At 42.2% G+C, this 23,377-nt stretch overlaps 2 protein-coding genes across 2 annotated transcripts in view; one reads left to right on the top strand and one right to left on the bottom strand.

Moving 5' to 3' along the window:
• Positions 1–744, bottom strand: part of pvalb7 (parvalbumin 7) — a 35,741-nt gene extending 34,997 nt beyond the window's left edge. Inside the window, exon 1 of the mRNA XM_084083479.1 lies at positions 536–744. The gene's annotated coding sequence lies outside the window, so the exon portion shown is untranslated. The remainder of the gene's footprint in view (positions 1–535) is intronic.
• The window catches only part of ncf4 (neutrophil cytosolic factor 4), a 31,051-nt gene extending 19,257 nt beyond the window's left edge, over positions 1–11,794 (top strand). Inside the window, exons 7-10 of the mRNA XM_084083466.1 lie at positions 762–860; positions 8,025–8,185; positions 8,592–8,657; positions 11,105–11,794. Of these exons, the coding sequence (XP_083939592.1) occupies positions 762–860; positions 8,025–8,185; positions 8,592–8,657; positions 11,105–11,312 (534 nt within the window). The 3' untranslated portion in view covers positions 11,313–11,794. The remainder of the gene's footprint in view (positions 1–761; positions 861–8,024; positions 8,186–8,591; positions 8,658–11,104) is intronic.
• The last annotated feature ends 11,583 nt before the right edge of the window (positions 11,795–23,377 follow it).

Genomic DNA, 23,377 nt, shown 5'->3' with positions numbered 1-23,377 from the left:
CATAGCCCTTAACCGTAACCCTAACACAAACCTTATGAAACTGCTTTATAATTTATAAAGCTTTGTAAAGCTGTGTGAATGTTGACGCATACACACACAGTCGCTGGTCATTCACTTCATAGGAAGAGGTTAGAGTTGTGTGTCCTTTTACTTTGCTTTGAGGCAGTCACGTTGATGTCCACACAGTACACACGCACGCATCAGGACACACATGCAAACTTACATCATTTACCTGTACATCATATACGCCCACACCTTTATGTGGGAGCACTCCGTGTCTTACAGATTTTCTACTGACTGCTCCAAACTTCACCCCATCAACCCCTCTTCTCCTCACACACCTCACCTCTCCAGGCAGCCGGAACAATTCCTCCTCTCTAAATCCTATTGTATACTTAGTTGCACGATGGTGTCACTCCCAGGAAACAACTGACTGAAGTAGGCTATAAATTAGGCTTAAGGTTTCTCTTCCCTCTTCCTCTCCTCTCTTCCTACCTCAGCATCCACCAGGAAAAAAAACTCTCATGCATCTTACCTGTTCACTCGCACGGTCTCTTCTGACTCTGTCTTGTCTCTGTCTCTCCCTCTCTCCTCTGGTCGGGTCCCGTGTCTTGCTGTTGATATGCGTCTGCTTCTTTCCCCTGTGTATGTACTGTGTGTGTGTATATGTGTGTGTGTGTGTGTGTGTGTGTGTGGGTGTGTGCGTCTGTGTATGTGTGTGTGTGTATGTGTGTGTGTGTGTGTGTGTGTCTGTGTCCCAGGTGATGTTTGACTTTCGCGGCAACGACAAGCTGGAGCTGAGCCTTAAGAAGGGAGAGCTGGTCTTCCTGCTGAGCAGAGTGAACGCCGACTGGCTGGAGGTACAGTAGGAGAGGGAGAGGGAGGGAGAGAGAGAGAGAGAGAGAGAGGGAGAGAGGGAGGGAGGGAGAGAGAGAGAGAGAGAGAGAGAGAGAGAGAGAGAGAGAGAGAGAGAGAGAGAGAGAGAGAGAGAGAGAGAGAGAGAGAGAGAGAGAGAGAGAGAGAGAGAGAGAGAGAGAGAGAGAGAGAGAGAGAGAGAGAGAGAGAGAGAGAGAGAGAGAGAGGGAGATGGAGAGAGGAAGGGAGAGAGCGAGCAAGCTAGAGAGAGTGGGAGGGAGGGAGGGAGGGAGGGAGGGAGGGAAGGTAATAGAGAGATTGAGGACGAGAGAGAGGGAGGGGGAGAGAGAAAAAGAGGACAGGGAGAGAGTGAGGGAGACAGAGAAGAGCAGGGAAGGAGAGGGAGAGAGAGAGAGAGAGAGAGAGAGAATGCAGAAAATGAGAGAGAGGGGCAGAAAAAGGTAGGAGTGAGTGTGGGTGGGGCCAGCACAGGAGGATAGAGAGATGGAGAGATTGACGGAGAGACAGAGGGACCGTGTAGGAAGAGGAGGATGGAAGGGAAAGAGAAAGATGCAGAGAGTATAGTGAGATAAGAGAGAAAGAAGGAAAGATTGATAGATGAGGCAAGACTGAGAAATGAAAAGAAAGTTTGGGAGTCAGAGGGAGAGAGAGAATGGGGTGAAGGTGGTGAAGTTCATATACTGTACATTAGTTGTGGAAAGCAAAGGAATTTATGGAATTCATATATCAATCACAAGAGTGATTGTCTGTTCTATTCCTCCAAACAAATGAAAATGTGTTTTTAATTCATGGTCTTTCAACGGGTCTGATGAGGTTCTCATCTTTGGGTCCGGGGGTCCTTAAGGGGATTCCAGGGCATCCCCAGCTGATTGGTGGTTAGGAAACATGTTTGCAATGTACAAATGGAACCAAAAGGTTCAGTTCCATTTAGTTCCATTTGAATTTGAACACTCCCAGTGTTCAAATTGTATACAGTAGTAAGGATTTTACAGTGTAGATTGGTGTCCCAGTGATGAAAAAGGTTGGGAATAACTCCTCTGGAAGGCTGCCTGTAGGAATATAAAAATGTCTTTATTGCATGCACAAGATACTTATATACGTGAGGGTTGTAGATGCCAAAATCAGATGTCAAACATTCAAATAAGATATAAACTATATTTGGAAATGGCTCCTGGGAAATACTGGCCACCACATGCCGTATTGATATTTATTTTCACACATATTTATTTATTTCATGAACACATTATTCCCACACATTTCTGTGTGTGGGAACTCTTGTGGTGATGAGATGGGTGGGAGATGAGTGGGAGAGAGAGAGTGAGAGATAGATTGTTGAGCGGACCGATTGGGTTATCTTTATACTGTACAGTATTACAAGTTACTTATCTCTATCTGTTTACTGTACAGTATTACAAGTTACTCAGTATCTCTATAGTCATGTAATCAAGACGATTTTCATATTCCATCCTGATTGGCTAACATTGGCTTCCAAAGTTTGCAGGATTGGTCCGTTTTGAACAAAATGCCTCAAATCATGAACGCAGTGTGCAATTTCCGTGAAATTTTGCACGCACATTTCCACTAGGCCGAGGAAGAAATGCCACTTGAAAATGTTCAAATCAACCTCATGGTGGCGCTATAACAGGCCGATTCACGTTTTTACCCATAACTGGACCGATCTGCGTGAAACTTTGCACGCACACTCCCTAGAGGCCAAGGAAAAACCTCTGTCCTGCATTTTTCAGATCTGCCTTTTATAGTGCCACCAGGAGGCCAACTTTTGTAAAACACATTTTTTGCGAACGCGGAAGGAGGCGCGCCGAAGGCGCGCCTCCGCCCAAGTGGAGCTTACTATGAAAGTCTGCTCGGCTTGTGTCTCTGTGTGTCTGTGTGCAGTGCACTGCCTGGGTGCGGCCGACAGAGGGCGCCAGAGTGCAGCTACAGTCAAAACACAAACACACACACACACACAGAGTCCGTAAATAAATACACAATATTTTCGAGCTGCGTTCGCTTCCAGCGTTCGCGCGTCTTACTTGTTTATATGACTCCTTCAGATTTTGTCCAAACATCACACAAATCGGTACACATGATGTGATCAAGACGGATCTGTCCGATTTTTCATATTCCATCCTGATTGGCAAGATTGCCATATAAAGTTTGCACAAGTGGCTCATTTTGAACAAAATGCCTCGAATCATAAACGCAGCGTGCGATTGCCGTGAAACCTTTCACGCACATTCCCACTAGGCCGAGGAAGAAATGCCATCCTTTTCACATTGGCCTATCGACCTGCCACCAGCAGGCCGATTTTTGCAAAACTTTTTTTTTACCAAATGCCTCAAATCATGAACGCAGCTTCCGACTGCCGTGAAAGGCAGAGGAAGAAATGGCACCCTTTTCACATTGGCCTATTATAGCGTCACCAGGAGGCCACAATAACCTACCTGACCTGGCGAAGACCTGTGCTCTGAGCACTTTTTATAGTCTATATCTGTATAGTAAGTAGCCTTGGGGAACCAATGGTCCCTGAGCGAGCGATGTAACCCATACTTTAGGTCAGGAGCCTACAGTATCTCCTATTTCTGTAGCATGAGGCAGCTTGATGTACAAGTACAGTACATAACCCCAGGACATGACGCAGGGACTTACCCCCATTCCAACCCTTGATGCTGAGTGCCGAGCAGAGTGACATTGCCATTTATATAGTCTTTGGTATGACTTGGTCGGGGAATTGGATCCCGACCTCCCAATCTCAAGGTGGACACAAGGCCACTGAGCTGGTCCACAGCTCATACATACAGTAATCCGTATACTGGTACAGTATTACAAGTGACATATCTCTATCTGTATACTGTACAGTAGGAGTGTGCCCATATATCGTCCCGCGATATATCGCGATATGAAAACGGGAAGATATGTATCGTTGTGACGTCATACTGTTTTTTTTCCAAAACATTTTTTTGGGGGGCTAATGGTTTAAAACATTTTCTTTTTACAAAGACGTAAAGTGTGTTCAATAGCGTTTATTTATAAAATGAATTAAAAAAGCTGAAAATTAAGTTAGCTGGTTGATCCTGGACAGCGACGATATACTAATCCATACCAGGGGTATGGATTAGTATTAGTAACAGATTTTAGGTTATGTGCTGTGCTGTACAGCAATAGTCCCAAACCTTTTTGGCCCCTAGGAGGACCCCTTCCTCCCATAGCTTGGGGGGCTGTAACCATGGCAACGGCTGTAAGCATGCCGATGGTAGCTCCCATTGCCCGAATTCTTTTACATGAAACAGCTAATAAACAGCTTACATTTGGGGAAATTGAAAAGCGGGCAGCACTGTTCCGTGCACATGCTAATGGTCAATGCCCGTGTGCAAATTAAGATCAATTGCTCCAGCCACTGAGGAGAACCTGGCAGAACAGGTTTTGGTGACAGGTTTCTGTGTCAGGTTTTGGTGACAGATTTTCGGGAATTATAGGAGAATATATGTATATTATGGTGTAGAGAGACAAGAAACACGGAAAGAGATTAGAGAGTGACATTACAGCAAATTGCCTGGCCAGCTGGGAATCGGCCTCTAATCCCTGTCAGGCATTAGAGCCCATGTGGTATGCACCCTAACATTCGGCTATCGGATTGCTCCTTATTGCTGTCTATATCTTACACATTCATTCATTCATTCATTCATTTATTCATTCATTCAACCTTTATTTAATTCTCAGGAATACATTGAGTGTAGGCCCTCATTATAAATGATGTTGTGATTACTGTACATTGGGGAGCAGTAAAACGTATACAAAATAATTTAATCAAACTAAACAGATTTTTTTTTTTTAAAACAGTTACAATTGTTGCATACATTATTGAGGCAGGGAGTTTTGTTTTAAATCATACATTCATTGTGTGTTGAAAATCATTCCAGACGTTTCGGCACACAAATAAAAGGCTGGCTTTACAAATTGGTGCATGGGGGACCTAAAGCATAAGACCAGTTAGATCCTGCATCATTGCGATATAAGGTTGTAGCTTTCCGATAATGGCCCTATAGATATACAGATACAATATTTATTATGCCTCACTGCCTGAGAAGACCAAGCCAACTTATCATACTGTACAGGATGCATTGGTGTGTACTATAGATATCACTAGCAATAATCCTGAGGGAAGAATGGTAGATGTTGTCTAGGGGGTTTAAGAGCTGCATTTACAGTAAATAAATTCCAAATAAATCTTCTTATTCCAACAATGATAGTAAAACTGCTTCAACAATCATTTTCCTACTAAGCATAGAAAAGCTGGTTCTGTTTCTGTAAAATATTTTTTTGTTTGCTGACAACATCTAGATATTATTTTTATTTTTTCAAACCAGATGCCAAGATAAGTAAAAAGTGATGTACTATGCCATGTTATGTGTTGTGTTGCTTTGTTTTTACACTGTTTTGATGCATAGCGACAATGTGAATGTGCAAAGTCATGCCAGCACAGCATTATATCATCGCTGTCATGTAGAAACCCTGTATGTCCTAAACCGTTACTTTTCAGGAAATGGAAAAAGGAACCAATGGCTCCAATGTACTTGTAATTCAGTCGGAAGCTCTTCTTAATACTTTTCATTGGTAACATATTTATAAATCCCACACACAGAGATAACCAATTTCATTTTCACTTAAAAAAAATTCAAAAGTAAGCTCACAATTTCAAACTACAAGCTCACAAGGTGTCGCTTGAGCTTGTAGATCGGCTGTTTCCCCTACTTTTGCGCGACACTCTTGTACAGCAGGTAATACAAAAAATAAACATTAAAGTTGAAATATGGAGATACAAGGATTCTGCCCGACAGCAGCTATAATTAAAAGGGAAGGAGAGAGCCAAAGGAAGAAATAGATGGACAGATAGGTGGAGAGAAGAGAAGAAAGAGGGATAAAAGAAACAGAGTTACACATGAATAAGTGAAATAGAAACAGAGAGGGACAGGGGAAGTGAAGTGATACAGTAAAAAGAAAACCGACCAAAGGACGCCGTTGCATTGTCCACCAGTTGGAGCATGTCTGAATGTCTGTCCAGAGAGGGATCAGCAAACTCAGCCGTTTCAAACGGATCGACTTACCGAGTCATAAACATACAGTGATAAGACTTTTGTGCAGGGAACTCAATACTGCTGTACTATTTAAAGTCTCAGAGTCACTGACAGCCAGTGAAATTCTCTTGTTGAGTGTGGCGCTTTTAGATGCACTGTTCATTGTCCTCGCCTGTGTGCCATGGACCAAATGCACGCATGACACAGAGTCAGCCAACATTCCCACCCACACAGCTCTAGTATTTTGACAGGTGCAAGTAAATGCTCATATAGAAGAATCTGATGACATCTTGTAACACAATTTATTGGAATAATCTTTTAATATTGAAAGCTTCATTGGCAAACAAAACACATTTCAGAAATAGTGTTGTTATTCCATCTGACTACTGTTCAGTAAGTGTGCTTTCATGACTTGCCTTGGACATAGCTAAATGATCAAATGGGGGGCCGTGGCGCACAAGTGTGCCAGGAAACTATGTTTGTAAATCAGAAACACTCTATCCTGACAGTTTTGGCTCCCAACGTCAGGCTGAAGCAGCTAAAGGTTTGGTTTCATGAATAATCTCCACTCATGTCTCCTAACAGGATCACAGGATAATATATGAGCACAGCTGTGATTGTGCCGGATGTAATACTTTTCGAGTGCTTTTCTGCTGCCTGCTCCATTCATTTTACAGTCTATTTATCAGTGGAGCATGGAAATACATGTTCACAATAAAGAAATCTGTCCATATTCATGCATAATCATGCATAACAATGTGATTTCTTCATTTTGGCCACCTGTGCCAAGATTTCAGTTCACTGATTGAAGGTAGGCGAGATGAGTGGCAAGATTAATTTGAAAGCGCAACAAAATGCATTTCCTCATCATCTGGCAGTACCAATCCTATTCATTCATTTGACTTCATCCTACTTGTCTGGCAACGCCACACCTTTTGGTGTTACTGCCATCCAGCGGTGGCCTGGAGCTCATGTTGGAGCTGTTCAGAATATAACCTAAGTGACCTGAGGGGCAGAAAGTACAATTATGAAAAGGGGGGGGGGATTAATTGCTTACAATACGTAGGCTAGTGATGGAGTTATAGGAGGGCCAAAAATAATTACCTCAGTTTTGTTCTCATTTAGTTGAAGAGAGTTCCTTGTCATCTCCTTGTCATCCAGCATTTGATGTCATATAGACAGTTAAAAATGTGATTCTGTTATCAGGTGTGATAATAATAATTGGGAGAGATTCATGATTATAATCTAATCTAAAGCTGCCTGGTCAAAGACCGATCTCAAAGTAATTTCTCCTTTGAGAGAAAATGATTCTAAATTATGATTCTAGATATTTACTGTAGAACATATAAGTGTGTGTGTGTGTGTGTGTGTGTGTGTGTGTGTGTGTGTGTGTGTGTGTGTGTGTGTGTGTGTGTGTGTGTGTGTGTGTGTGTGTGTGTGTGTGTGTGTGTGTGTGTGTGTGTGTGCGTGCGCGCGCGTACGTCCGCGTGCGTGCTCGTGCACATGCACACTCGTGTGTACTGTATGCATGTGTGCGTGCAGGCAAGCACAGACGCACAGGCACATGTATACCTGTGATAAGCAGATTCCAATGCAGTATAGGTATGTTTATAATGCATTATAGACATGGCCTTTATGGAACGTGTTACCAAACTATCTTATCTATATGTTGACTGCTTGTTAAATGAGTATTAATGTTAATAACAGTATTAACTCCATACGTTCTCTCTCGTGTTACCAAACTATCTTACAGTATCTATATGTTGACTGCTTGTTAAATGAGTATTAATGTTAATAACAGTATTAACTCCACACGTTCTCTCTTTAGATTCATTCTTTCTCTTCTTTGCTCCCTCCATCTCTCTTCTTTGTCTCTTGGGCTCCTGTCATCCCTCCATATCCATATCGTTGTACCCTTGCCTCTTTCCTCTGGACTTTCTCTTATCTTGTTTTCAACAACACCTTTGTGGTGGTCCTTCTCTCTCTCCTCCAACTTCCAATAATATGTCTTTAATGTTTCCTTCCCATACTCCACTGTTCTATTCTGATTCTGTACTACCTCCCCTATAGGGCACGCTGAACAAGCAGACAGGGATTTTCCCAGGATCCTTTGTAAACATCATTAAGCCCCTCCCCATCTCAGAGAGCGACAGGGGAGAATCTCCGTCTGTATCCAGTGGCTACAGTTGTCTGCGCTGCTTTCTGCTGACACCTTCTGGAGTTGATACCAGGTGGGAGCGTGTGTTTGTGTGTGTGTGTGTGTGTGTGTGTGTGTGTGTGTGTGTGTGTGTGTGTGTGTGTGTGTGTGTGTCCGCGTGTGTCCGCGTGTGTGCGTGCGTGCGTGCGTGCGTGCGTATGTGTGAGAGAGAGTTGATTATTTAATATCTAGGAGTCATTAAATGCCAGCTGACACTTTATTAATCACCTGTCAGCATAAATGTCCCAGCGCTCTATTATTCCTGTATGAGATGACTGCACAGGTAGCATGAGTTCATTTCAAACCGTCGTAGTCTGTCCCACCTGACAGCTCCTTGTAAAACCTTTCAATGGATTGTGTTGCGTAATCGTGTTCTATCTGTTGCAGTCTTTCATGTGAACCGATGAAGGTACAGTAACATTGTATTATTCTCCCGGTAGAGATGTGTGCGTGGAAGAGGACATGACCATCCAGCCTTTATACGAGGACCTTCTGACACGTATGAGGTACAGTAAGGGGGGATGGGTTGGGTGGGGGGTGGAGTGTTCTCTCTACCGCTTTTCTACTTGTCTTCTTGAAGCTGTTTGTTACTAAGAAGACTCAAACATTTGTTAAATACTAAGCTTAGTCTACTGCCTGATGTATACTTGGTTGTGTGCTGCTGTGTAGATCTGCTATTGCAACTAAGTATATAAATCAGGCTTATGGCGATATTCCAATTCCCTTTGCCTTGCAAAATTCACATTCACAATTCCCTTTGATAGGGTGAAACCTCTCTTTCTAAATCAATACTTCAAAGATATGGATGAAAAAAATGGCACATCATAGGATTAGGGCTTTCATCCTCTCAAATCCAAGTACGGTCAAGTAATGACTGAAATAAACATGTTTGTCCCTGAAATGTTCTTAAATCAGGCTGATTCAGACCGACTTAAATCCAGCATGGGATTAACTGCAGAATTCCACAGATTCTATGGATAAACAAGGAACCTACTCTTGTGCAATATTAAATAAATACTCTCTGGACTTAATGTTGTTGGTGATTGAGAATGAGAATAAGAAGCTGGCTAAAACAAGTGCTGAGATGGAAATGACAGAAAAGCTGAGCTGCATTGTGGAAGACTATGACAATAAGATTGAAACATATACAGGAAATGGAACGAAACAAGACACCACAGGGTTGGGATGCTTTGGAATACAAGTGGAGGAGAGGGAAAACGCATAAGAAGATTGAAGGCTTTCTATACGAAAGATATTGTCAGGGACTCTGTGTCTTATCACAGTCAGTCACAAACCTGTCTCCACTGAAGTTTTCAAACCCAAAAGTACCACAGGCAAATAATCCATGTGTGGAAACCTTTTGTCGGTGAGTGGAAAGAGATGTTATGGCTTGTGTGCCCACAAATTGACCTCCAACTTCTTGGACAAGCTCTAGCAGAGTTGATGAATAATGACATTGTCATACTCCCTGTTGATAAAGGTGAGGCCATCATGATCCAGACATTAAATTGAGATGAATTCTATATTCCCCTGACCTCAGACATTCATTTCAAGTTTGGTGTACAAATCAAGAGTGTCTAGATGCGGGCTTTACGAGAGGGACCAATCTGAGTCCCCACCTCATGTGCTTCCTTGATGAACAACCACAGATTGACTGCCTGTCAAGTGTCCCTTCCACTTTCATTCTATTGGAGCAAATGGGAGCGTTGATGCTGTTGATGCGTCACGTTCAACGCGCAGAGTGCCATTTTGACCGGACGTCAACCAATAGGAAAATAGTGCATGGCTGACCCCACTTGGCAGGCTTTTCACTTGTAGTTTTCTTTCAGCGAGCCAACCACTCCAACATAAGTCAAACAAACTTCACATGAGCAAATTGGCAGCATAGGTAATTGGCGATTTCGACATCTCTGCATGCATTTGCTGCTCCCCTTCCAACGAGTATATGTGACCTTAAGTGCACAGCAAGTGACTGGCAACAGGTGTGCAGTGCTTGATAGATCAACTGGGGCAGTGTGTGTAGCAGGTGTGTCTAATGAGCCAATCAGAGTGAACAGAAGCTACTGTACAGTCCAATTCCAGAAGGAACAAGATGGATGAAGATGCCTCCGTTAATTCACCAGCCCTGCCCTGAGGGCCGCAAATATAGACATCGCAGGTCGTAAAGTTGCTCTCCTCACTTGCCCTCCTCAAATTAGTTCTACTGTGACTCTTGTCACTCCTTTGAAATACACTCAAGCATGCACATGTTTTATCTCCTTCACTGAAAGTGTCTCCCTCTTCCTTTTTTTCTCCCTGTCGTTCTGTCTCTTATCTCGCTGTCTCAATATAACTGTACATTTATTATTTTTACGTTTATGAGTATTGATAAACTTTGCATCATAAAGACACCTCTAGGACACAAAATGCAGAATATTAGATAACTATATCCCAGCTGGAATCAGTCTTATTTGGATACCTAAGCCCTTAGATTTTAAAATATTTGGTAGTACAAAACCCCTGTGGGACTTTATGATGCTGTTCTAAAACAGGTAATTATTCCAAGATTAGTTTATATCAGGTCATTGGCAGCTACCATATACTTTACAGTACATTTTATCTGTTCAGTGCCAAGCTAAGCCATTTTAAATTACAAAACTAAAATACAGAAAATAAAAAAATAACAGCTTCACAAAACCAAATGCAAAGACTTTAGGGCGTTCCTTCATATGGGATAGTATCCAGATTGTTGTTCTAAGCAGTATAGACATAGGTTTGTTAGCGCTGGTTTTCTCCGGCATCCAAGCCCATTAATTTAAATGAGATTTCATCAGTAGTAGGCGGAGATCTCTGATCGTCTGGGTACACGAGACTAGCAGCTTAATGACATCTGGTATTGATTCTTGACAATTCACTTTTCCTCTCTCGTTTAATTTCTCTTTCTGTCTCTGTCACTCACCCCTCATCCCCACAGATATGTTTTCAAGGTGGATGACATAGCCTTGAACTATCGTGACTCTGAGGGCGACCTGATCCGCATCATTGATGACGAGGATGTCCTTTTGATGATCCAGGAAAGCAGAGGTCAGCGGGGGTCAGTCAAAAGACCTGTCAATCAGTTTCTATGGGAACTGTATGTGACCATGACCCTTGACCTGTCTGTCTACAACACAGATATCTGAGACAGAAGCAGAGAGAGAGAATGAAATTAGCATCCATATGTCCGTATACACAACGAAAAACAAAGAAAACACTGTTGCTCATTAGTCCATGATGTGTGCGTGCGTGCGGCCATGCCTGCATGAGCATGCATGTTTGTATGTGTATATATGTGCACTGCTTGTTTCAGTCATCCAATGCAATTCCGACCATTCATGGGTAGACAAATAAAAGAGAGATTCAGATGGCTTCGTTCATTGATTAGCCCAATTCAGTTAAGTTCAGTTCAGTATGTTGACCTGCTTTTCCATCAGTACCGTTTTTCCTCAACGGAAATACATATAGTTCACTAAAGACAATTATTATTATCCTAGTATACATTTTATATGCTTGCCGCATTTTCATTGTTTAAACTTTTACACTTACATTTATCTTCTCTTCTGACAAATAAATAGTATTCTCAACTCCATTGTTCTGACATTCTGTGACAGAGACACAAACAGTAGTAGACAAGTGATAATTAAACTGTGTGTGTGTGTGTGTGTGTGTGTGTGTGTGTGTGTGTGTGTGTGTGTGTGTGTGTGTGTGTGTGTGTGTGTGTGTGTGTGTGTGTGCGTGTGCGTGTGTGTGTGTGTGTCAGGGTGCTATCTCTAGCTGATTAATGGGGACTGATTGCAGAGAGAAAGTGATACATCAGTGAGGTGTGTGGGCTCGGTAGCAATTTAAAAAAAAAGCTGTTGGCACTGAAGTCTCTCTCTCTTCTACCTTTCTGTCTCCGTCTCTCTTTGCCCTTCTACATCTTCCTAAAATTTTACCACGCAGAACGTCTTCCCTTTTGTAGGTACCCAACTATTCACTATAGGTGAACCTTTGCTGAAAATAGCAGATCTACAAGCTTGTGAGCTTGTATTTTCGGTGTAGAGGAAAAACGTGAGGAGACGCTATAGTCCTCTGTCAACTATGTATATGGTTAAAATACCAATTAATTCCTGCCATGTGTAGCCTATTCATGTCAAATTCAGTGAGAGAACGAGAGTGCTTGATTTCTGGCCTTCACATGTTGCAGGTGCCCATGATTTACAGTATCTACTGTATGTTTTATTCACACCAACCATGCAAATATATTGCAGCGAGGCAGTTTTCCTCACCTTCAGTCCAGCATCTTCCAATATCTTTGTCACCACACTACCACTTCAATAGGTACAGTAGCAGCATTCTCTATTAATAATGTATATTTTATGAAATCATATTAATAATAAACTTTATATTATATAACACCTTTCATGCATAGAATGTTGCTCAAAGTTCCTTTACTGTATACTGTACTTTTCTTTTGAAAAAAAATGTTATTCAGATTTTTCAAGCTGTTTTTATTACATACAACCACACAGACAGTACAGACAGTACATACAGTACACAAATAACTTAAACATAAGACAAAGTCACAAAACACCATATAACAAAAGCAACAACAAAAACACACGCAAAAATATTGTCAGTAAAAGGTTTCTCAAATGAAGTAAGGCCCAAGGAACACAAGACATTAAATGCTCCATCTAGAACACCTACTCATTCTTATACCTTTCAATCCGGGAACACCTTTGTTAGCTGTTGCTATATAGCAACATTTTTATTTTTCTTCAGAAACCTTAGGTCAGTATTTAGAAGGCGTTTTTAGAATCGGCCTCAGCTCTAAATGGGTTAAGGACAGAGGAAACAACATTTTGGTGAATCGGGCCAGAGATGTAAAACTGTTTAAGAGCAGAGGCTAAACGGAATTGGTTCCAGATTTTAACCGAATGCGTCACTATCATTTCTCACCACACTTACTTAACTTCAAAGGAAGAGAACAGCACAGCAGTGAGTGCAGTGAAGCAGGCCTACAAGACTCTGACTCCATCTGCACCCATACAGGCAGAGCTCTCCCAGACCCGGCTGGCATCCAATACATAAGCCCCCTAAAATTTGAAGCCCAATAGTAAAATTGAAAGTTATAGGCATTGCTAAGCCGCCAAGGTCTTTTGGCTTTGGGAGGTGTTTCTTATTAATTCTTTGGGTTTTACCCTCCCATAAAAAGGAAGACAGGGTACGCCGCCGGTCCAGAGAGTCAAAGAAGGACTTAGGGATAAAAACAGGTAGATATTGAAAAAAACCTTTTGAAATATTAAACTTTTTAAAACTTGATGGAAGTCAGTGGATGTTGAATTAGGCTGAAACCTTGCCCAAATGTAGTGATGATGACACAATATTGATATAGCTGACTGAGGTCATAGACTGGCCACAGTCAATGTGACAGAAGCCACGCCATTATTAGACCTGGTTTCAATTGTACACCGCGGCTCTGTAATGTAAAGGACTTTTCACATGGGAATCGACCTTCGCGTCTAGTATTTCATTTTCAATGAGAGGCAAGCGTTCAGGTAGAGAGGTGCAGGCAATCTGTTTACCGTGTATAACGATGCATGCAACGGTAATTGACTTTCTGTTACTCAGCAGCAACACAGTGGCGTGCGACTATTGTAACGCCCACTCTGCTGTCATCTATAACATTACCCGTGGTTTGTGCTGATGTCATAAATGACACGCTGTGAGCTTGTATATCTGTTATTTTTGAATAGCCAATGCTAAAAGCTAAACTGACACAGCTGTTTTCCTGGTTTTAATGGGTTATCTATGCTTACTTTGTTATACATTACGTATACTACGCTTATACTTTTTTATTAAGAATTGACAGTGTTTTTATTGTGATGTTACTCTTCCTGTGATTGTATCTTCTAATGTACTTCTGTACTTCTAATGCCCTGTAATGCCTGTATCTGTAACTCAGCAGTGTCCATCGCAGCTGTGTGTTGGGTGCACTTTCTAAAATAAGATAACAGATAAGGTAAGATAACGAACACACCCACACAAGTGAGCACTTTTGTCCATTAACTACATGAGTGTCCACCGTCACCCCACCCCCTTCTGACTGTAAATCAAAGTAAGGGGGATTAAATGGATACAGGGGACATGTCCTTGATAAACCAATTTGTCTGCGCTCAAACTTTATATATATTACACCATTTACAATTAGATGTATTGGCTTTTGAATTCCTCTCAGGCTTGAGAGCAGTTCCATCTGGCAAACTATGCCTTTGGCTTGACCTTCACTGAGCCTGTGAACAATTGACTATAATTCACATGGTGGCTATTTTGCTCTTACAGGACGTCAAGTAAGATGAATGGAAAATGTTTACAGAACAAACAGAAAACAAAACCAGACAGGTGTGATGCATTTTGCATTATTCATTTTCTTGACCTGCTCTGGCCAGTTCCCATATTTATATGCACAAAGGGTAGAGTAGTTCACCTTAGGTCAAAATGTATTACACTAATTAATCAGATATGATTGAGATCAATTCTCAAATGGCCTGCCTCTCAATGCAGTAGAAAAAAATAAGGCAGCGGTGGAACCAGTAATCTCTCACATTGCCTACTTGTAAGTCTAGTCATGTCATTTATCACAGAGACGATGCTGAACAGACTGGTGGGATCAAAAAATATTAGAGAAAAGTAAGGTAATATTAACTAGAATCTAAAGCAGTGATTCTCAACCTGTGAGCCCGGGGCCCATGGGTGGGCCTTGAGGATATTGCACCCAACTAATTGGCAAAACACTGATTTTAATGATAATATGACATTAATATTAAAAGATTAATGTTAAAAGAAATGTCATGGTATTTTGTCTTTACAATTTAGGAAAAATATATTTTTTGTGATACCGATAAACAGGAACTTTTCGGCATGGCGGAGAGTATGGTTTTGCACCCTGTCCGTCTGTCCGTCCGTCCGTCCGTCCGTCCGTCAGTCCGTCCATAATTTTGTCTGTACAGCTAATCTCTGGCACCGTTAGCTTGATCGCACCGAAACTGTGCCCTCACACTCCCTGGATGCCAATTCAGAACCTCTGCCCCAAATGATTCACATGGGCCTGTTATAGCGCCACCAGGAGGCCGCTTTTTGCGAAAGACTTTTTTTTACAGTACTCCTACAGATTTTATCACGCAAATCGGTACACAGTATCTCTATAGTCATTAAACAAAACTGGTCTTTTCATATACCATCCTGATTGGCTAAAAATGGCCGAGGAAGAAATGCCACTTGGGAATGTTCAAATCACCCTCATGGTCGCACTATAACAGGCTGATTCGTGTTTTTACCTACAGTATAACTGCACGATCTGTGTAAAACTTTGCATGTGCACTCCCTCCATATTGAGGCTTGTGAGTGCCTGCGCCAAGCAACTGATGGCCTTACTCCATATCACTGTCAGTCTGACAATCACTGTCACAGACTGCCTCTACTTTTATCTATCTCTTTGTATGTTAATTTGATTGTTATCGTCATCTTCATTAACAACTTCATAACCTTTTCAAGGAGTAAGGTCAATGTGTAGAATACACTCAATTTTGTATTATCTACCACTTGCCCTCCCACCATCCCCATGGTATGTCTTCTTCAGACAGGGCATAGGCTATACACTGAGCCATCAATGAAACGTGTGGCCCATGCCTTTGTGGGATTGGGAATATTAGAGTGTGATATCAGAGTTTATAGAGGGCTATTCAAGTTCAGCCTTAGGCTACCGCTTTGATTCATACTTGAGAAGAAAAGTGCAGCTGCTCCAGTAATGGAGCAACTACAGAGAGTGTATAGACATAAGCTGCAATCATGTTTCTCCAATTAACAGACTGTTAAGGACATTGAATGATCAGCTTTGACATGAATGTAAAATTAACAACAATGTGTTCCTGTTGTCTTTTGAAATGACATTTAGGCCTACTGACGTGTTGGACTGTGATAAAATGATCTTAAGCTTTCGCCTCGGCGTCTACATAAAACATCAGACATGCTACGGTGGTAGGTTTGAATTTGTATTTTCTTATTACACAAGCATATGCATGCTGTTGCACAGTTAAGTAACATGCATGCATGTTTTACAGCTCCACACTGTCACGATGTTTGTTACTGCACTGCCCCCGTGGCGGGTGGGTGTTTTGAACCTGTTGCCTAACGTAGGCAGCTACTGTACATGCTGTAGGCGTATAGTGTAGGCCTACACTACTATATAAACATGAACATGCTGTGTTCATGATCTTCTGTTTCTTCTCTTTTCATTTAAAGGACCCCCAATTTGATATGCCTCGGACAGTGGACGGGTTCCTAGCCAGAGTAGTTTAAATGCACTATATAAATTCACTTTATTACATTACAACAAACATGTTTCAATACGACCATTCTGAATCTATTTCCCTCTTACGATTATGACATTTTTGACCCATTTATTATTATTTTTTAAACCAAAACACATTTTCCAATCAGGGTCACACTAAGACAGTCATTTGAAATGGGGGTCCATCGCCTAATGAAACGTTTGGAACATTTGATAGAATCCATTTGAAAACTGCATTAGGCCATGGACCCTCATTTGATATGATCTTGTCTCTGGGACCCCAATCTAAGAAGAAATGTAATTGTTAGGTATGATTTCTCTGCAGGGGTCCCCCTGGTATACCCCTTCTAGGACCCCTAGGGATCCCTGGACTTATGTGTGAGCGTAACTCAAACTGTAGTTCTCAGTGATGTTAAAATGGTTGTGTAGAGCCCTGTGTGTGTGTGTGTGTGTGTGTGTGTGTGTGTGTGTGTGTGTGTGTGTGTGTGTGTGTGTGTGTGTGTGTGTGTGTGTGTGTGTGTGTGTGTGTGTGTGTGTTATGCATTTACCACTGTAAAGCAGTACAGTAACACTGTCTCTCATTCATTACACTCTGACATTCATGTGTGTACATAGTCTACACTGTGTGTCTCTGTGCATCTTGTGCATGGTCCTGTGTGAATCAATCAATGATTGTCAGGTTGTGCATAGAAGTCATGCAGTCAATTTTGGTGACCAGCAGTTTCATAGACAGAAGATGTGTGTATTCACAAGCGCTGCTCTTACTAAAACATTAACGCACACGTTACAGTATTGAGTGTAAAACTGCAATGCACCATATTTATTTCCCTTTTCGTTACAGTAGCACCTTTCTTTGGCTCCTATCAGCATAGCCTACAGCCTAAAACTAACTTTCTCGTACTGTGAGAAGACCGCAGCTGGTCGATGTGACAATTCACCAATCATTCCCCAAACCATTCTGCTGGGAGGGGGCGATAACGCAACCTTGCGAGGAGAATCATGATGGTGGAACGCAAGAGATGAATGAGCTCATGCTGAGAAGTGCACTGGTATTTACTGAATGGTTGGAGAGTTAGATATCGGACTAGAGGAGTAATAGCCTATGTTTTTGATAAGGTCACCGCACCGCTGTGAGCAAGGTGGACCTGGAGAGCGTTAGAATGTCTCCCCTCAATCTTTTGCTACAAGCCCAATTCCTCTTAGACAGAGGATGGCTGCTGGTATTCAGTGATCAAGACTACTTTTCTGGCTTAGTGATCATTTAGAAAAATGAACATCACTTAGTGGGCGGTCATAGCTGAATGGGTAAAGAGGCCATCCGGGAATCAGAAGATCCCTTGTTCACTTCCTGGTCCACTATGTGTCATAGAGTCCATGTCTAAGCAATAAAAACGTAACCCCTAATTGCTCCCGCTTTTTTTGATTGGTTGAATACTTTATTAACAGATTGTACAGAGGTACGGTTTACAATGATTGTTAAAAGGATAACACAATCCTTGTTCCCATTGTGGTCCTGTGTATTCAATTCATTAAGACGTTTAAAGTCATACAATAATATACAATAATAAACACGACATAATCAACACTTGTAGCAATGAACGAATATGTGGTAAGCTTAGAGGGCTTTTCTAGGACCATTTACAAATTGCAGACAGATGCTCATTTATGGCGCTTTTGAAGGAGGGTAAGGAGTCACACTTTTTATGTTTGTTGGAAGGGCATTCCACATTTTGGGTGGCATAGCAGTAGAACGAATGGTACTGTATTAATAGCACCATTAAGGTACTGCTTCTAATAGTCAGGGTAAATGCAGAGTGGACACATTTACAGTAATGTAAGTGCAAATGAGCAATGATAAAAACAAAACCCCAAAGGCTTGGGGACTCAATTTGGTATTATACTAACTAACACATGTTGAACCTGATTGGGGCTTCATGTCTGCAGAATGTGGCAGTGCTGCTACCTAGTGGTCAGTACTAAATACTACAATATGAATTCTAAATTCACAGCAGTCATATTGTCATTTGTCTCTTTCCCTCTCCTTCTCTATACTCCCACTCATTTTGTATTTCTCTCACTTTCCTCCAGCAACTCATGTAATGTTAGGCACACACACACAAACAAACAAACACACACACACACACACACACACACACACACACACGCACGCACGCACGCACGCACACGCACACGGCACATGGCACACGGCACACGCACGCACAGTCGCACACACGTACGTACACACACACACAAACGTATGTACACACACACACACGCGCGCGCACACGCATGCAGACACGTACGTACACACACACGTACGTACACACAAACCCACGTACACACACACACACACACACACACACACACACACACACACAGGCTGGTGTCAGATGTATGTTTCTATTCCTATCAGAGATGGCTCGATCTGTCTTCATCACACTCTACTCCATCTGGCAGATATAGCCTCATTACTGTCCTACAGGTTTACCTGTCTCTCTCTTACACGCACACACACGCACGCACGCACACACGCACGCACGCACGCACAGTGCACGCACACACGCACACATAATCACATAGAAGTTATATCTGCCCTTGACTTAAGCCCCAACCTATGTTGTTTTACTGTAGCTATTCAGCTAGTAAAAAGTATTTCTCTCCTGTTTGATTAAAAAAATCACTGCACCATCTCGGCCCCTATACCCCCTCTTTTTTTGTTTATAATAGAAAACAAGTTTGATTTTGACATCTTTATTGACAATGCAATATGCAATAGGCTACATACCAATATCACCATTATCAAAAGGATAAAAACGCAATAAAGCTGACATGCCAAGAATCATGAACAAAACGTCCAGTCAATCTCAAATTTGAATCACATGTTGAGGGTCCAACGAAGCGCCAAAATTTCCACTTTGACCCATAGATGCAAATGCGCACAATGTAACGTTTGATCAATCCCCTCCAATTTAGTTACACATGATCTCTGATGTCGCGTGACAACGTAATTGCCGTGCAAAATTAGTTGGAGGGGCCTATTTCTTAAAGTCAAAACGCCTTTCTTCTGCCTACACATAAGTCATGTCCTAGTAAGGCGAATAGGAGAAGGGGATCAACGTCACGTGATGCCTTTGTTTGGCCCGAAAAAACGTCAGCTGTTCCAACATCGGGCCAAACAAAGGTGCTTATTGGTCAAAAACCCGGATGTGTGTCTCAAAGAATATCACGAAAGCAGGATCCGATCAGCACCAAATTTGAATCGCATGGCCTCCGACGCTATTCCTCCCAGCGTATAACTCAGGTCCCAGCGGCCGTAACCCACGACTCGCGCCGGTGCAACCACACTTGCAAATTCCCAAAATTGCACCTTTCTAGTTTCCATCGCGGTCCTTTAGGGTGTGTGTAATATGTGTAACCAATGTACTGATTAATGTCAATGAATGATGAAGTGCAAGTGCAAATGAGTGCACAGGGGTGTGCATTGAAAGTCTCTGTGGGGCTGCATGGGTGTTCCTACCACTGTACCACGCCAGGGGAGAGGGAAGACAAGGAACAGGTTATTGTCCCGATTTTCTCCCTGCTTGATGTTTCTGTGTTTGACACATGGTGGTACTATTGAACTGCTTGGTGAGCTCTGTGAGATCACACACACTGCAGAGGTACTGCAGCGGATAGAAGTCATTTCAGAACAGCATCATGACCACCAGCCAATTATTATTGCCAAATATGAGGTTTATGCAGTACAAGGAATTTGCTTTGCCACCAAGTGAAATAATAATCTAACATTCAACAATCAATGAACACATGACTAGTGACAAAGTACATACTGGACATAAAGGACTCTCCTATGGACTGGACACTGCAACCAGTAGATTGTACAAAAAATAACAGACACTAATCTCTACAGTTTAACATCAAAGTTGTAAATTGCATCTAGATTCATGTTGATGGCCATATACAGGTAGACTTTATATACTTCAGTTAGATGAAGTAGTAGAACATCAATCATGGGTTTCCTCAGGATTTCTGGACACTCTTATCCATGGCCATACCCATCGATCGTACATTACTATCATCATCATCATTATCATCATCTCTATAGCCACGATCATCATCACAAGGTTAAGGTTTATAATTCCCTTGGATTGCCGACAAAATAATAAAGCAATTCAGCAAATGTGGATGAGGTTAATCTGATTAAATTGTATGTGAGTTAAGCCTTGGGGTTTTATTCGCAGGCGAGGGGAGAAAAGAAGAGGGCGAGTCAGAGGGAATGAGGGTTTGATTGATATTCATCATAGTGCAGCAAAGCATGAAATAGATGAAGAGAGAAAGACAGATCACTTAAGGGGAAGGAATGCTGTAAAATACACAGTGTTCATTTAACTCTGTAAGTGTACAAGACTGTAATGAAGGAATACAAAGGAGGCAGCAAGCTTAGCCACATAAACCCTATATTCTTCATTGACCGGGGTCCTCAGGGGTCTACATATTTCCATACACCAAATGTCTAAGCTGAAAATAATCGATATATAAGCTCACAACAAGTCGCAACACTATGTGTTGTGACCGGGTAGATTGTTATTTTCACAGAATGTTCACCTATTTTCGCTGAATGGTCACCTATTATGACATGCCCAGAATAGGGACACAAGGTTTCTTGTGGTTAAGCATTTTAAGTCAGCAAGAAGAAATTGAACGAGAAGAGAGAAAATGACGAGAAAAATCCCTTCTCAATCTTTCCCAGATCTGATTTCTTTACCTAGCACTTCTGGACAGGATCATACATGATCGTTCAAAGGGAGAAGCCAGGAATGTTTCTTGTATTTACCGTCTGGGTGCTCGGTGAAATCCTGAGTCAATTTAACCACTTGAACCCATAAGTCCCTATTCAGTGAACATTCGGCTAAAATAACAGATCTACAAGCTCACAATACGATACGTACCTTACATTGCAACAAATTGTGAGCTTGTAGATGAGCTATTTTCGGCGAACATACAGTATGTGGTGTAGAGGGAAAAGGGGAGGGGGCCCAAGTATAGACCCCTATAGGGACTTCGGTCAACTAATACAGTGGGGTTTAAGTGGCTACCCTTTGTGTACAAATTGATAAATCGGATTTAAAGTGTACTACTCCATGATGTGTAGCTTGTAGCGTTGGTGATCAAAGGATCATCGGACCTCTCACTGTAGGCCTACTGCACATTGTACATCAGGTAACAGCCTGACGTGTGTCTGTACGAAATATGACGGTGGAAATTAGAACATCTCTCTCAGATGTCCAGTTGCAGAAAGACAAAGCAAACACAAATACAGAGACAAAGTACGATAGCAGTGGATAATATGGTGGCTGACACACATACACACATACACACACATACACACACACACACACACACACACACACACACACACACACCGTGGACAGAACAGACGAGGAATGGGTGTGTCTGCCTCCTGTCTAGTTCCACCCAGAATGGACTATTGTTAACCCTGAATGACAGAGCAAGGAAAATAATTAGTAAAAGTCCCTCGCACACGCACGCCCGTGCCCGTGCCCGCGCGCGCGCACACACACACACACACACACACACACACACACACACACACACAGACAGACAGACAGACAGACAGACAGACAGACAGACAGACAGACAGACAGACAGACAGACAGACAGACAGACAGACAGACAGACAGACAGACAGACAGACAGACAGACAGACAGACAGACAGACACACACACACTACAGACAATGCATATGTATGATTGGGTATAAAGTAGATGATTGCTAATGTTTTTTTATTGAACAGGGAGAGAATTGGCTTCTCTGTGGGTCAATGTCCCTGAGCTTTTCTAAATGATGTTATGTAGATAGGCTATTTCGTAATAAGTGCAGGTCAACCTGTAGCCTACAGTTTACCTGTATGTTTCCCGGAGTCATTGCACTACCACAATGGTGTTTAAATAGTGTCCACTATACCTATGCCAACAAAAACATATTTTCGCCTATAATGACATGCCCAAAATTGGAATGCCAAGGCTAAAATGGTTAATCTCTTATCAGTGTGTCAGTGTCAAAACATAATGGCATTTCCACCCGGATTGTCTCTCTACTGCTTCTGTCTCTCCCCTCTCTCTCTCTCTCTCTCTCTCTCTCTCTCTCTCTCTCTCTCTCTCTCTCTCTCTCTCTTATATTCATCATTCTTATCACTGTTCTATTTTTGTTCACTCTGCACTCTTTTGAATGTCCGTCTGTCTCAATGTGCCATATTTGTCTGTCTGTCTGTCTGTCTGTCTGTCTGTCTGTCTGTCTGTCTGTCTGTCTGTCTGTCTGTCTGTCTGTCTGTCTGTCTGTCTGTCTGTCTGCCTGCCTGCAAGTCTCTCTCTCTCTCTCTCTCTCTCTCTCTCTCTCTCTCTCTTTCTCTCTCTCTCTTTCTCTCTCTCTCTCTCTCTGTCCATTAATCATCCTTATCCTATTTCCATTTTCGTTTTCTGTGTTTTGTATTGTTTTGCTTTGTCTGTCTCTCACTGTCCTGCAGTGCCGTTCGGATCAACACCATTGTTCCCTCCAAGTTTCGTCTCCACACTCCACCACTCCCCAAAATCCCATTATCTTTCTCCCTCTCCTCCTCTCTCCTCTCCCTCTTCTCCTCTCTCCTCTCCCTCTCCTGCTCTCTCTCCTCTCCGCTCCATTGGCACCTGACACAAAGGAAAAACACAAGCCTTTGTAGTTCACTCACTTTGTATTTGATGTCAGGAACGGAAGCTTTATCGTGACGGCGCAAACTGTGATTAGGGGCTGTCCGTACACAAACCAATGCCCTTGATGGGCCTTGTGTGGATAAACTACAGAAAGACACACGCCTCCACTGT

Source organism: Gymnoscopelus microlampas (genome assembly GCF_963454915.1).
Source record: "Gymnoscopelus microlampas genome assembly, chromosome: 2".
Lineage (NCBI taxonomy): Eukaryota > Metazoa > Chordata > Actinopteri > Myctophiformes > Myctophidae > Gymnoscopelus > Gymnoscopelus microlampas.
This window is presented reverse-complemented; position numbering and strand designations above follow the sequence as displayed.